At 41.7% G+C, this 16,202-nt stretch overlaps 1 protein-coding gene across 1 annotated transcript in view; it reads left to right on the top strand.

Annotated features, from left to right (window-relative positions):
- EPHA1 (EPH receptor A1) overlaps positions 1 to 16,202 on the top strand; it is a 137,941-nt gene that overhangs the window by 33,197 nt on the left and 88,542 nt on the right. Inside the window, exon 2 of the mRNA XM_067464846.1 lies at positions 1,079 to 1,146. Coding sequence (XP_067320947.1) covers positions 1,079 to 1,146 — 68 coding nt within the window. The remainder of the gene's footprint in view (positions 1 to 1,078; positions 1,147 to 16,202) is intronic.

The following is a 16,202-nucleotide window of genomic DNA, read 5'->3' on the forward strand; positions in this document are numbered from 1 at the left end:
TGTGGAAAGAGGGCTCTTAGCTATGGTGTCATTTTTCTTTCCCTATTAAGTCCCAGATAATGTTAGGTTTATTTTGGGCTGGTTGGCATGTTGCAGTCATAGACAATTAATGGCAATATTCATTTTCTTGTAAGGAACAAATATATAGCAGTAATTCAATGATTTCAACTGATACAATATCTTTGATTAAATGCATGTTTCAAAACTCACACTGATGTGGCAAATGTCCATTAAATGTCTATATGACATTCCATCACATCAATCAGCTGACCTTCTAACATCTTGTTGGGATAAAATCAGAGGCGGCCCTAGTGGGATTCTATGGTCAGCATCCATTACAAGTTGGCCATAAAGTTGAGTTGGAGGATCTAGAAATTCCTAGAGAGGTGTTCCCTCAGTTTTTCACTTCCACAGATGTCCTATTTTCCCAACCCTTAACCCCAGTGAATGTGGAGGGCTCATTGTACTCTACTGTATTATTCTTCAAAACAACACATGCTGTATGGGAAAAATATTTTCCATCCCCACTACTACCCAAGGCATGCATGCCTGCCAAATGTACTGAAGATGTGTGGAAGATCTTCCATAGCAAATGGGAAGAGGTGCAAAGGGAGCTCAAAGGAAGGGTCCATCCTGTCAAGCAAGCAAAGTCAAGTTGTGTAATCTGTGACACCCCTTATCATGATCTCACCATATTGATATTGTCTATTTGTCAGTCAATATTCCTTGTTACTTTTAGACATTACTTCTGCATCTCTTATTTTAGAATATAACTTTCGGTTGCCCATGTATAAGTGATGGCAAAACTGCTTCCCTATAGCAAGCCATGGACCTAGAGCAGAGGGGATAATATCCTTCCTTCAACAGCCAAGGCTATGAATATGCTAATAACCTTGAGGCTTATAGCAAGTAGGAGGCTGCCCTTCAGCTTGTATTCTGATTCTGAATTACATTACAGCTATTGACAAAAACACCAAACTTGGTTGATCTTGTATGTTCTTCTGTCATCTCAGCACTTAAGACTTTGACACATTTCTGGCACTTGTCCCTCTAATCTCTCTTTGTATTTTTGTTCCAGTGAATCTTCTTGATACGAGTACTGCCCAGAATGAGCTAGGTTGGTTGCCAGATCCTTCTGAATCTGGGGTAAGTAGGCAACAGTCTGTAATGGAACAGGAAATAATCTATATTGAATGGCAAAATGGAATTTTTTGGTTGGACTGTAATGGTGGAATTTCAAAAAGTAATTGGCCTCAATGTCAGAGAGGCCTCAGGCTGCATCTGGTCAAACTGATTTAATCTTATGGAAGGAGAATGCAAAGAGAAAAACCTATAAATGTGTGGTGGAAGCAGCAAAGGCCTTGGAAAAGAACAGGCAGGAAATAGAAAAAGCATCAAAGGAAGTGATGGTGTAAGTGATTTTCAATGTTTGCAATCTGGAAAACGGGAGAAAGGCAAAGGGACAAAGGGAGGCTCTTGAAAGACTGCAGATGGAGTAGAGATGCTTCTACCAGGACCTGCATTGGGGGAGAAAGCCAAAATTCACATAACAAGAGAGAACTTTGGACATTAGTTTGAAAAAAACATTCCTATGCATGCTGCACATACCTTATTTATAGTGTGTGTGGGGGGGGGGGGGGGGACCCATGAATGAACAATACAATATTTAAATGAAGAATAATTTTAACCAACATAAATTTACCAGTATTTCAGTGGAAAGTGTAGGCCTGCTTTTGGCTAGTGAGATAGTCAAGTTAATTAGGGTTGTTGCTGTTGTTGTGTGCCTTCGTTTCTGACTTAGAGTGACCCTAAGTCTAAAATTTATGGTGAGGGGCAGGGGCGGGTAAATTATCTTGAAGGGCCACATGTGGACCGCAGGCCTTAGTTTGGGGACCCTTGACTTAGAACCTTCTTTAAGATCTTCATCCAACTTTTTCTCTATTTATCCTGCAAGGGTATTGTGGATCAATAGCTGCCATGTGGTTTAGCTTGATGATAGAGCCTACAGGTCATATGTGATGTTGATTTTAACTTGCTTATATCTATTAATACATTTCCCCCCTTATTTTGTACCTTTTGGTCTCATTCCATGAACATCTAGCTTTGTGTTTCTTTACTTTTTTCAAACATTTACTTCCCAACACTTTGGGAGACAAAGTCATGTTGCTATGTGCCTTCAGGTTATTTCTGACTTATGGTGATCCTGAGTCAAACCTTGGGAAGACTTACTCAAAGGGGATATGCCATTGCCTTCCTCAGGAGCTGAGAGTGTGTGACTTGCCCAAAGTCAGCAGTGAATTTCCATGGCAAAGTAAACCCTGGTCACCTGAAGTCCTAGTCCGATTCTCAAACAACTACACCTTGTTGGTTCTAGTTGCCCATTGTGAGCTGTATATACATTGTTTTAAGAGTTCTGCTCCATTTTTTTAGTGCTGAAATATGGAAAACCTCTATGCAGATAGAACATTTCTGTTAAGGATTTTCCCAAATTAATTTCTTGATCATAAGCTCTCAAGATTTATTTATCTATTTAAATGTATCCTTGAGTAAATCTATGTGGTTATACTTCAAACATTTTTGGGAATGCACAGTAAATCTCCATCGCCTCTGGGGATTTTCACATGCTCTTCAGCTGCATATTTATCTTCCTACAGTACAGTAAGGTGACCTCAAATTTTCTGTGAGTTGCTCTCACTTGCTTTCAAATTGGTGCTTTTGTTTCATGCAAAAGGAGGGATCCATCAGGCCCTTTCTTCAGGCTATCATTCCAGAGTTTTCCTTTTGTACAAGTTTCTTTTACAGCATGAAGAAGGAATATGTGATTCTTTGGAAGCCCAAAACATTGACACTACACAGTTCTAGTGCTGTGGTTTCCGTGTTAATTCCCATGAATGAACCATATGGAATCCTGATATTTGCTGCTTAGGGAAGGGTACTAGAGAGTTCTAGTGTATCTCCAAATTGCAAACTCTTGGTTTTTCATAGGCTGCAGCTATGGCTGTCAGAAGTGGGATCAGAGTGTTAGAATTGTGTAATGTGAAAGAATCCTAAATCAGAGGCTAGCATATATAGCTTTCTGACCCCTAAGACTTTTTTTAGCATCTCTGAAATCCCCTGGTCTCTTGGATCATCTGTTTTCACCCTAGCCCACCTTCCCAAAAAATGAAAGGGATGAAAATCAAACAAAGATAAAGATGTATATAAAATAAGAAAGGATAGCCTGGACATAGCAAGGAAGAGAGGAGGGGAATCCATCCGCTGACATCATGTCATTGTCAGTATGCTGGCACAGAAGTGAAAGGGACTCATTGCACTGAGGTAGTAGACAGGAACATTGTGGGATTGGGAGCTACCAAACAATTTTACTCATTGATAGCTAGGAACAACAACAACAACTTATATTGAGGGGACTCAGGGTGGATTTCAGCATATACAGACACAAGGCAAACATTCAATGCCTCAAAATAATGAAACACAGATACATACAGATAAAGGTAAAGGCCTCCCCTTCATCTCTGGCTTTTGTGGGTGGTGCTTATCTCTGGCTCTGTGGAGTGGTGCTCATCTCCATTTCTAAGTCAAAGTCCCTGCATTGCCCATAGACACCTCCTAGGTCATGTGGCCAGCATGACTGCATGGAGCACTGTTTACTTTCCCCCCAAGGTGGTACCTATTGATCTACTCACATTTCCATGTTTTCAAACTGCTAGGTTGGCAGGAGTTGGGGCTAACAATGGAAGCTCACCCCATCCTGTGGATTCAAACCACTAATCTTCCAGTCAGCAAGTTCTGCAGCTCAACGGTTTTACCAATTGCACCACCACAGAATGGGAAAATCATGGCGGGAGGAGAGAAACCAGTCACTGGATACACAAGGTGTGATGTAGTGATGGCCCAGCTGCAACACCAGTTTTCCTACCTCATGTGATAAAGTCCTGTATTTATGTAGAAAATCTGAACAGCCAAAAAGATGGGAAACATGCCAACACAGCTTGTCAATACCCCCATATCCTCCCTTCAGTAATCAAGGTTGCTTTAAGGGCCATGTCCCTGTTTTTATAAACAGATACATATGACTTTTAAAAAACACTATTTTGATACAGACATATAGACAGAGCATCAGCCATAGGGCCAAATTATGTGTGATTCTAACTATTCAATTTGCTTCTGTATGATTTTGTTTAGTGAATACAGTAGAGTCTCACTTATCCAACATAAACAAACGTTGGATAAATGAACATTTTGGATAATAAGGAGGGATTAAGGAAAAGCCTATTAAACACCAAATTACGTTATGATTTTACAAATTAAGCACCAAAACATGATGTTTCACAACAAATCAACAGAAAAAGCAGTTCAATATATGGTAACGTTATGTAGTAATTACTGTATTTACAAATTTAGCACCAAAACACTGCAATGTATTGAAAAAGTTGTGGATCTGAGGCAAACACAGAATGTTGGATGAGCAAAATTGGTTAAGCGAGATTCTACTGTAACAAAAACATAGGGGGTAAATTGGATCCGCACTGTAGGATAGTAGAGAGTGTCTTTAATCCATTATTCCTTACATGATTCCAATCCAGATCACTTCCCCTATTCCTGCTATTTGTCATGGGAGCGTGGAAGATTTTGGCCCTGAGAAAACAGTAGGCGGCAAGGGCAAAGGTTTAAAGCCCTCACCCTGTGACACCAGTCCAGAGGAGGAGGATAGAACAAACAGAGGAAAGCTCAAATAAAACATAATCAGCACAAAACAAACCATCCATAATCAGCACAATCCTCAATGATTACTGGAATCACCACAGTCAGAATGATCAACCCAACCATAATCAGCACAATGCATGCTAAAAATACACACAATAAAACAATAATAATGAACAAGTTGTATTCCTTCCACTTAAAACAAACACTACAAAAACAGCCCAGTATAATCTGGCCTTGTGCTACAGCTGCATAGGTTCCACAGGTAGTCTTTTTTAAGAACTAGCACCAAAACCAAGCCATGTAAGAGTTCAGGACATTGTGTCCAATTCTGGGCACCGCAATTGAAGAGAGATATTGACAACCTGGAATATGTACAGAGGAGGGCGACTAAAATGATCAAGGGTCTGGAGAACAGGCCCTATGAAGAGCGGCTTAAAGAGCTGGGCATGTTTAGCCTGAAGAAGAGAAGGCTGAGAGGAGACATGATAGCCATGTATAAACATGTGAGAGGAAGTCACAGGGAGGAGGGAGTGAACTTGTTTTCTGCTACCCTGGAGAGTAGGACGCGGAACAATGGCTTCAAACTAAAAGAAAGGGGATTCCATCTGAACATTAGGAAGAACTTCCTGAATGTGAGAGCTGTTCAGCAGTGGAACTATCTGCCCCGGAGTGTGGTAGAGGATCCTTTTTGGAAGCTTTTAAACAGAGGCTGGATGGCCATCTGTTGGGGGTGCTTTGAATACAATTTTCCTGCTTCTTGGCAGGGGGTTGGACTGGATGGCCCATGAGGTCTCTTCCAACTTCTATGATTCTTTGATTCTATGAAAGTTAAGGACACATCTTCATTGGTCCTGAGCTTTAGCTCTACTGGCTGGCCATCAGTGCTCTTTCAAAAAGAATCATTCTCACCAGCCAAGGTGTCCAAGGACCAGCTGAGCAACCTCTGGATCTGCTTTATTACAGTGGTTCTCAACCTGTGGGTCCCCAGATGTTTTGGCCTACAACTCCCAGAAATCCCAGCCAGTTTACCAGCTATTAGGATTTCTGGGAGTTGAAGGCCAAAACATCTGGGGACCCGCAGGTTGAGAACCACTGCTTTATTAGATCCATGCCACTCCCAATCTGATGATCTTGGAAATTATTTAGGACTATTCTCACTCTCGCCCAACTTTGTTGCAGAGTTACGGCTGTGTCATTGGGTGGTAAGAAGTTTCAGTCCAGGATAATTTGGCTCCTTTCTCACCCTGCCCTTTCAACCACCGCTCCCCACCACTTTTGGCCCTTATGTCAAAACATCTTAACTAGGAGAACAGTTCTGTTGGCAAATAATTACTTTGGCAGATTTCTGAGCTCATCTGGCAGAAGAGGTTTCTGCCAAAAGAAGGAAATTTCTACTGAGACAAGTGCTTAAGCGCCTAGTTTTTACCCATTGTGGGTGTAGAATTGTACAACCTGCCAACTGTACATTATTTAAACAATCTAGGCAGATTCTCTTCTCTTTACTTTACAGAACAGAATAATTCAGTAGTAGCAAGTGTGTTGTAAGTGAAGTTATGTTCAGACATGCCAAAAATGTTTGCTGCTTGTGTCACTTGAGACAAACAGTCCCTGTGTTGTTCTCTGACATGTAGAGATGTGAAATTCCAGAGGGAAAAACTAAAAAAAAATGCCGGAAAACCTGTTTTTGGCACTTTTTCAATAGCATTTTTTTGTGAAAACTGGATTAAAGAATACGATTAACATATTTATGATAAGGTGTTAATATAATTACTTACGGACATTATTTCCAAAAACTATATAGCAGGTAGCCCTTTAGGGAAGATTATGTACAGTATCATTGCAATTTCTGGTCTTGGTTTCCTTTTCTCAGATATTTGTTATGTGTGTCTGTTTGACATTATAGAGGACTAAATGAGATAAAATTATGGATTGGTTTCACTAATGTTGATGGTCCCTTCTGTTTTTATTACCCCCCCCCCCCCCCCCCCCACCACCACCACCATTATTTGTAAACTAGCAAAACCAGAAAGATTTCTGTAGTTTAGGTAATTTTTACAGTTCCAAACATAAAACTTCAAAAAGAAACCAGGTTATATATAATGCAGTTGAAATCCCTAAAAATAACAAAGTGAATTTTCAATCTGTAAAGGGAGTTAATATTGTACTTCTTCCATTATTCTGAAAAAGTCAGGTTTTTCTGGAGGGAGGGGCGTTGGGGATATTAAAGAGACAGGCATTTTCTATGGTTTCAGCATTTCCAAAATTCTGCATCTCTGCTCATCATGTATTTATTTATGAGGTTTACGAGGGTGGGTCAAAATCTTTTGCCTCCTGTGTCATAAAAATGTTCTAAATGAACCTATAACAGCAGAAGTTGCTACAGATCATAGCCTGAACTATCCTCTACACAAAACTACTGTTCAACATATTCACCATCAAATTTTACACATTTGCGCCATCATTTAACCAAAGCATCGTAACCATTTTGGAAAAATTCAGGGTTTTGCATCATGACCCATCATTTTAAAGCTGTTTTAATGTCATTCAAGTCATTGAATCTGAAACCACATAGGTTGTCTTTCAGGGGACCTCTAGCTTCTTTGTGTAGTCTGACATTGAATGATGTTAAAGCAGCTTTAAAATCATGGCAAAACCCTAATTTTTCCAAAATGGGTTTTATACATGGGTTAAATGATGGCGCAAATGGGTACAAATTGATGGTAATTATGTTGAACAGTAGTTTTGAGTAGAGTTCAGGCTATGATCTGTAGCAATTTCTGCTCTTATATGTTCATTTATAACATTTTAATGACACAGGAGACAAAACTTTTTGACCCACCCTCGTGTGTGTGTGTGTGATTGGGGGGGGGGGGGGAGAGAATCCACAATTTTGTAGTATACTGGGTGTCTAACAACCATAATATTTCATACAACTGCCATTTAATGCCTGTCCTGTTTCAACATGTCTACAAACAACAGAAAATTGGGACGTGGTGAAAGAAAGTGCTTACCTCATTTCTGAAAGAAACTAGAAAGGGTTTTGTTTGACAACTTATGTCAAACAAACAAAAAAGTCACAATTTCATGCACATGGAAATCTTCTCTCAGCCGCAAACCAATTAATGACTAATCTGAATAGTACTTGGTGAAGTTTCATCCACCTGTTGAGGATTTGGCTCTCTAGATGTTTGCAATTTTAGTTCTCAGTAGCTCCAGTCAGTATGGAGCTACAGAGAACTAAAATGTTTTTACTCTGTATTTTCGGGCTTGTCCCCTTATAAGTCACCCTGAGTCCCTTCACGAAGATGGTGGTGGGGTATAAAAATAAAGTTATTATTATTATTATTATTATTATTATTATTATTTTACTGACACAAAAACACAGTATATCACAGCAAACGAAATCTATATGCTGGATTTCGTATCACAAAATCGCACGTTGAACACTTCCAAAGAGTCTAGGACTGTATGGTGTATTTTTGAATGATGCGTGCAGATCCAAGTAAGGTGGCCTTTTGCAGTTGACAGATCGTGATTTTGTCAATGTTTATTGTTTCCAAATGCCGGCTAAGATCTTTTGGCATGGCACCCAGTGTGCCAATGACCACTGGGACCACCTATACTGGTTTATGCCAGAGCCTTTGCAGTTCAATTTTGAAGACTTGATAACGGCCGAGTTTTTCCTGTTGTTTTTCATCAATTCGCCTGTCACCTGATATGGCGACATTAATAATCCAAACTTTTTTTCCTTTCCACAATTGTGATGGCTGGTGCATTGAGTTCCAAAATTTTGTCAGTCTAGATTAGAAAGTCCCACAGTATTTTTGCGTGCTCATTTTGTATGACCTTTGCAGGTTTATGAGCCTACCAATTCTTTACTGCTGGTAGGTGGTACTTGTGACATAAGTTCCAATGAATCATTTGGGCCACAGAGTTGTGCCTCCTCTCCTCCTCCTCCTCCTCCTCCTTCTTTTTCTTCTTATGGCAGATTCCTATGGATTTTGGGAGCAGGTCCAAGCATCTATTGGATCAAAGATGGATTGGAGAGGGTCTTGGGGCCTGACCATGTTGTATATTGTTCTGCCTTTCTTGCTAGTGTCATTCAAAGAAAGTAATAATGACAAATAACAAAATTTGAAAGCCCAGTTAAATCTTCTTGGGTAGTTCAGAATGGCTGTTCTCATTGCTCCCAAATAGCTATAGACTAAGAATGCCTGCTCTACTTGACAGTCAGCTTCTGTCAGCTGATCTCTCTCAGTGTGATCCATGCGGTGTGATCCATGCACTTGCAAAGGGTGGGATCCTGTTGGTGCACTACATTGGTGACTGCACATTTCCAAGGATTGTGCAGCAGTGGCGAGAGAAGACAGATCGAACCTGCCAGCTCCAAGCCACATTTCTGCAGTCTCTGCCTTCTGCCCACTATGCCGACATAGCTGGTAAAGTGCAGGCTTTAGCCTAAACGGTTCCAGCCCAGCTTACTTGTCTGAACGTATCCCTCCTTATGAACCATCTCGGACTCTAAGATCATCTGGGGAGGCCCTGCTCTCGGTCCCTGGAGGGTGACTATAGGTGAGTTGGGTAGGGGCTTCTGGGGGGTGCATCTACACTGCCAAATAAAGCAGTGTAGAGGTGCATTAACCTCTGTCCACACAACACATACAGGCTGAAACAGGATTCAGATCTACATCTATTTGGGAGCAATGAGAATAGCAATTCCAAACCAGCCAAGAAGATTTTACTGAACTTTCGAATTTTGTATATGCCATTATCACTTTCTTTGAAATGACACTAACAAGAAAGGCAGAACCATATACAACATGGTCAGGCCCTAAGACCCTCTCCCATCTGCCGGTCCTTTGTGTCAGTTCCCTACCGATTTACCCACTCACCCAATTTAGTTGGTCCATATCAGCATATTAGACTAATAAGACTTTGCCCAAAGTAGGCAATTGTGCCGCATTTTAATCAATTAGAGTTTCTCAGTGTCTTTTAAGGACGTCTCTCCAGAGGGCATGAGGAAGTAACTAGGGATCCAAGGCAGTGGGAAGGCCTTATTTCTGTGAATGCAGAAGCATGTCTCATAACACTGTGGTTAATCAGCATGAGGCATTTCTTTGCATTCAAGTGGGCCTGGCCGTCTCTGTGTTTCCTGCCAAGGGTCACTATCTAGAGATTCTGGCAATTACTGGATATTGTAGCCAGGCAACCATCTCAACAAATATTGTGAAATAGTCTTCCCTGCCTCATTACTCTAGTTGGCTTTCAAGCCTGAGGCATGCCTCAGTCACAAATTTTGTCAATTATTTCCTTGCGGACAAAGGCAAACTGCCCAAGGCTTGACATCAGCCTTTGATACTTGTGGGCCAGTGAGATTGTTTACACTTCTTCTGGCCTTGACAAGGGTAAAGTGTAAAGGCTGTGACTCTTGGGTAACAAAGTGCTGCCCATTCAGAAAGGAGACAAGGGGCAGCTGCATGGTGCCTTGTCCACCCTGAAGGGAGTGGGGACTGTTATACATTGTTCTGCTTGCAGCTAGGTGGAAGATCAGACATAAAGGCAGGAAGGACTCAGAGGCTTAGCAGGTACCCTCCAATATTTCACAGACAAAACCAAGATACATGTGGTCATGCAACATAGTCAAGATAGCTAAAGCTATAAAGGTTTCCCCTGACATTAAGTCTAGTCATGTCCAACTCTGGGGGGTGGTGCTCATCTCCATTTCTAAGCTGAAGAGCCGGCATTGTCTGTAGACACCTCCCAAGGCATGTGGCCAGCATGACTGCATGGAGCGGTGTTCCCTTCCCGCAGAAGCAGTGCCTATTGATGTACTCACATTTGCATGTTTTCAAACTGCTAGGTTTGCAGAAGCTGGGCCTAACAGTGGGAGCGCTCACTCTACTCTCTGGATTTGGACTGCCAGTCTTTCGGTCAGCAAGTTCAGCAGCTCAGCGGTTTAATCTGCTGCACCACCAGGGGCTCCATGCCTAAAGTTATTAATATACATTACGAAATGCTGCTCAGCTTGCCTTAATGGAGTACAAATATTTTTTTCTTTGAATTGGAGTAATTTGAGGAAAAAGGGAGAAAACAGAAGGGAAAGAGAGAAACTAGAGGATTTTAATTACAGCTGGAAAAGTGATACAAGATATTAATTGGAATTGTAAGAGAGTATGTCTCCAATCATGTTCTTTTGAATCCCATTTCTTATTTGTGTTGCCAAGCTTACCTGGTGTTGCCTTCACAGTATCTTCTACAAAGCAGAGGTTTTATATGGCATATGTACAGGCAGTCCCCCAAGTTACAAACATCTGACTCACAGTTAAGAACAAGAAGTGAGAAAGGTCTACCCCTCTGAAGGGAAATTCCCTCCTGGAAGAGTTATCAGTGTCTCCACTGAAGCTTTAACACTAATTCTTGTTTCCACAAAAAGCCAATTTTTTTCAAAATCCAATTCTCACAGGGACAGAAAGTGGAGTGAAATATTCTCAACAGGGCACAGATAGCAAAACAAACACTACACCCTTCCTTATGCTATCCAAGGCTAACCTATCTATTGCTACACTTTAAAAAGTAACTGTTCCGACTTACATACAAATTTAACTTACGAACAAACCAACAAAACCGATCTTGTTTGTAACTTAGGGACTGCCAGTAATTTTTATATGGCATAAGTACCTGTATCAGATAGGATTATATCGTGTTTTAGGAAATAAATACATGGGATGGGTGGGTTTGCCAGGTCTCAAGGACTGGCCTTAAGTCACCAGTTTTTACGAGTCATTTCTAGGCAGGAGACCAGGGTGCAAGTTCTCCACATCCAGGGCTTAGCTCCAGGCAGAGAAGAAAGGGCTTTATGTCGATCTCCTGCTCAACTAGCAGAGCAACAACTTCCAGCAACTTGTGAGGATTACTTTATTTGTTGCTGAAACTTGCAAAGATTCTCCAGGGGCTCTATATATTTCCGGTAAGCTCACATATTATGCAGGAATCCATTCCAGGACCTTTCATGTAATACAATTTTTACATAATCTGAAACCCTGGTTTTCTTACCTGAAGTGAATGATGTTTGGGGCTTTTGGCCATAGCCTAACATAGAATCACCCAGAAGGACTTACGACCTCATCATACGGGCTAATTTGCCCATCATACGCCAATTCCTCCCCCCTTTTGCCATGGAGCCCATAACACGAGGTACATGTACTTCCAGTGGGAGTCCAGGGTGAAAGGGGAGAGGAAGCAGCACACGCCACCATTGCGGCAATACTGGAGGCTTTCTATGTTGCATTTGTAACAATGGGGAGAAGCTAGGTGGCAGACACTTCCCCCGTGGCATGGGGTCAGTGATAAATCAGGCACTGCAGGGCATCGAGAGACAGGCTGTCCATACCCCACACCAAGACCCCATGGATTCACCATGATGCATGGTGAATCCATATGCTAATGTGATACGGTCCTTAAAAATGACTGGAGAAATGTTCTCTTTAGGCCTCTGGCACAATTCTGTGATCAACCTCTGGCAGAATTTACAAAGGGCTGACTATATTTGCATAGAACAATAATTCATGAATAGTGACACATTCTTGTGTAAGAGTTCTGTCTTGATGGGTGCAGTCCAGTCTCAATTACCTGATTCCTTCTCCTAGTGTGAACAACTAAACAAACTGGAAAGAATCTGCTCATGTTGTAGAAACTTGTATCTCTTTTAATTGACCTCATTGTAAGCCAGGAACTAAAGTTTGTTCCTAGTTTATGAATCCTGCCTTGGTTAAGGCAGCAAACCAGGATCTTTGATTCTGATGACACACTAAACAGAAACAGAAGGTGAGGTAGGAATAATATGGTAATTACATTGCTTCTGCTCATGGTTTGGCTAGACCTGGCACTGAGATCACTCTCTTCTCTCATTAAGCATGGGATGCCTACTCCACCTGAAATGATGTTGGAAGCTATTCTCAGGTGTGCGTTTGAATGTGCACATCAGCTTCTCCTGCTGAATAACACTGAAAGAAAATTACATTAAGAGCAGGGGTGGACAGGGTGGGACAATTTCGTCCTTCCCAAAATACCCTTTAGATGCATGAGGGCACCTCCATCCCCATTTTAGGTTTTGTTGTTGTTTTTAGTTCAGTCGTTTCAGACTCTTCATGACCTCATGGGCCAGCCCACGCCAGAGCTCCTTGTGCCCCCTCCTCCCCCCAGTTCCTTCAAACTCAAGCCAGTCACTTCAAGGATACCATCCATCCATATTGCCCTTGGTCGACCCCTCTTCTTTTTTCCTTCCATTTTCCCCAGCATCATTATCTTCTGCAAGCTTTCCTGTCTTCTCATTATTTGCCTCTAATATCTTTCCCTCCAGTGAGCAGTCAGGCATTATTTCCTGGAGTATGGACTGGTTGGATCTTCTTGGGGTCAAAGGCACTCTCTGAATTTTCCCCCAGCACCATAATTCAAAAGTGTCTACCTTCCTTCGCTCAGCCTTCCTTATGGCCCAGTTCTCGCATCCATAGGTCACTACAGGGAATACCATTGCTTTAACTATGCAGATTTTTGTTGCCAGTGTGATGCCTCTACTCTTCACTATCTTATCCAGATTGGTCCTCCCATGAAGTAAGCATCTTATGATTTCCTGACTTCTGTTTGAATCTGCAGTAATCTTCGCTCCTAAAAATGCCTTCACATTTTCTCCCTCTATTTGCCAGTTACCAATAAATCTGGCTGCCATAATCCAAGTTTACATTTAGGAAACCTTATTTTAACACAGCAAATGACTTCTGGTCATTAAGCAAAAGTAAAGGTTTTCCCCTGGCATTAAGTCCAGTCGTGTCCGACTCTGGGGGATTGGTGCTCATCTCCATTTCTAAGCCGAAGAGCCGGCGTTGTCCGTAGACACCTCCAAGGTCATGTGGCTGGCATGACTGCATGGTTATCTGATGTCAAAAAGCCATCTTCTGGGCTTAAAAGGCCCAGTGGAGGTGTGCTGAAAAGCTGTATCCCTCTAAGGTCTCCTGCTGGGCATAATGCAGCCCTCTAACCTCTCATGATTGCCCGCCCCTGATTTGGAGAAAGGTTTGTGATGGCTGTTCATAATTGTAATATAAAAATGTAATAATTTTAGATCAAGCATAATAATTTCCAGAAATACATTCCTCAGGTATTCCAGTGAAGGGGTTAAAAAACTCTGAACAAGGAGAGCAAAGATGCAAGCTGAAAACCACTCCTCTTTGCACTGTTAATATCTTCTTTCCCCTGTGGAAGAGTATAAGTAAAAAGTATCAAGGGAGGCATAACCATACTTGAGAATGCACAGGAAACAGTGGTAATTAATCTGCACTGGAGATAAGACCAGAGAGGCTTGGAAATCTCTCTCTCGCTCCCTCTCTCTCTTTTAACTACCACATGACGCCACCCACCCACCCTGCTCCAACAAGTACCACTCCTTCATTCTAGGAGTGCCAGGACAGGACGTGAGATTCAGGATACGGGTTGCAAGCCTGGAGTCCTTATTACTTGTAATTGTGGCTGGGGCAAATGCCACCCAAGCAATTCTAGCTTTTGTTTTGGTGTGCATTGTTGTTTTGCCCTGTCCCCAGCAGCACGGGAGTTGTGGTTAAGTTATTTGTAGCTACCAGCAGGCACTTCCAAATTGCACAGGATTGTTGATGCTGCTGTTTCCTTGTAGCTCTGTGCAAAGTGGATTATTACTTTGATCATGGAGATTATTGGGCTGGTATATGATGTAACCTGAACTGAGATGGAGTCAATGATAAGGCATCTCTAAAATAATACAATTTGATCACCCGCAATTTTAAAATGTTGGTTGGTGAATGTTTCTTTGAATGTTTCTGCTTTGTGCTGATTTAATGGAGATGCACATATACTGTACATATATTTTAAGAGTTGAATAATAACCCCCAAGTATAGTAAAGGTAAAAGTTTCCCTTTGACATGAAGTCTAATCGTGTCCGACTCTGTGGGGTGGTGCTCATCTCCATTTCTAAGCCAAAGGGCCAGTGTTGTCCATAGACACTTCCTGGGTCATGTGGCCAGCATGACTGCATGGAGCATCATTACCTTCCGACCATAGCAGTACCTATTGATCTACTCATATTTGCACGTTTTTGAACTGCTAGGTTGGCAGAAGCTGGGCCTAACAGTGGAAGCTCATCCCGCTCTCTGGATTCGAACCGCCAACCTTTCAGTCAGCAAGTTCAGAAGCTCAGTGGTTTTAATTATTCTATCTATTCTATACACAAAAAACCCCAGAAAGTAGACTTCCCACATAAGGGAGTTATTCCAGCACCTGGATAATTCTGTTTGTACTTTTCTATATCCTTTTTAAACATGGCCACATCACAGAATTACCTAATGCTGTTGCTGAACTTCATAAACCATGACATGTCATTTCACATTTAGCTTGAGCCCAATATATAAAACTTTTCCTTTCTTTACATGGAAGTTCATTCCTTCAGTGAATGAAACAAGTTTGTTTTCTGCTGCTTGAGAGGCTAGGAGACAAAACAATGGATTCAAATTATTGGAAAAGGAATTCCACTTAAACATTAGATGATAAGAGCTATTTGGAAATAGAATACGCTGCCTCTGAGTGTGGCAGAGTCTCAGTACCTTTCCGCAAAAGCGGTACCTACTGATCCACTCATATTTGTATGTTTTCAAACTGCTAGATTGGCAGAAGCTGGGGCTAACTATAGGAGCTCACCCTGTCCCCGGATTTGAACCACCAACCTTCCAGTCAGCAAGTACAGTAGCTCAACCATTTAACCTGCTCTGCCACCACAGCCTCCAACTATTAGTGCCTATATTTCACTTATGAACTATCAATTGTCCTTCTGCTGTTGTTATCTCTGACTATCAGTCAGAGAAACTGGAAAAAGAATTCCAGACATACTGTTGTTTACAGGCAGCAATGTCCATTTCAACAACACTTAACAGAACAGTGCCTTGTGCTACAGCAATGTGATTTGTTTAAAAGTTTGATCATTGTGTTCATGTGGACATGCAAAGCTTCTTATTTCCCAACTGCCATAAAACCTTCAGTGTTTAATCATAGGTCGTACACCTGAACAGTATGACCATACAGAAAGCATATCTGATTAATTGTAATTGCACATAGAGCAGCGTTTCTCAACCTGGAGGTCAGGACCCCTCCAAGGAGTAGAGTCAAAGGGGTTGCCAAAGACCATCAGAAAACAGTATTTTCTGTTGGTCATGTGTGGGAAGTTTGGCCCAATTCTATCACTGGTAGGGTTCAGAATGCTCTTTGATTGTAAGTAAACTATAAATCCGAGTAACTACAACTCCCAAATGTCAAGGTCCATTTTCCCCAAACTCCACCAGTGTTCACGTTTGGGCATACTGAGTATTTGTGCCAAGTTTGGTCCCGATTTATCATTGTTTGAGCCCACAGTGCTGTCTGGATGTAGGTGAACTACAACTCCAAAACTCAAGGTCAATCTCCACTAAACCCTTCCAAT

Source organism: Anolis sagrei, chromosome 2 (assembly GCF_037176765.1).
Source record: "Anolis sagrei isolate rAnoSag1 chromosome 2, rAnoSag1.mat, whole genome shotgun sequence".
In the NCBI taxonomy this organism is placed as follows: Eukaryota; Metazoa; Chordata; class Lepidosauria; order Squamata; family Dactyloidae; genus Anolis; species Anolis sagrei.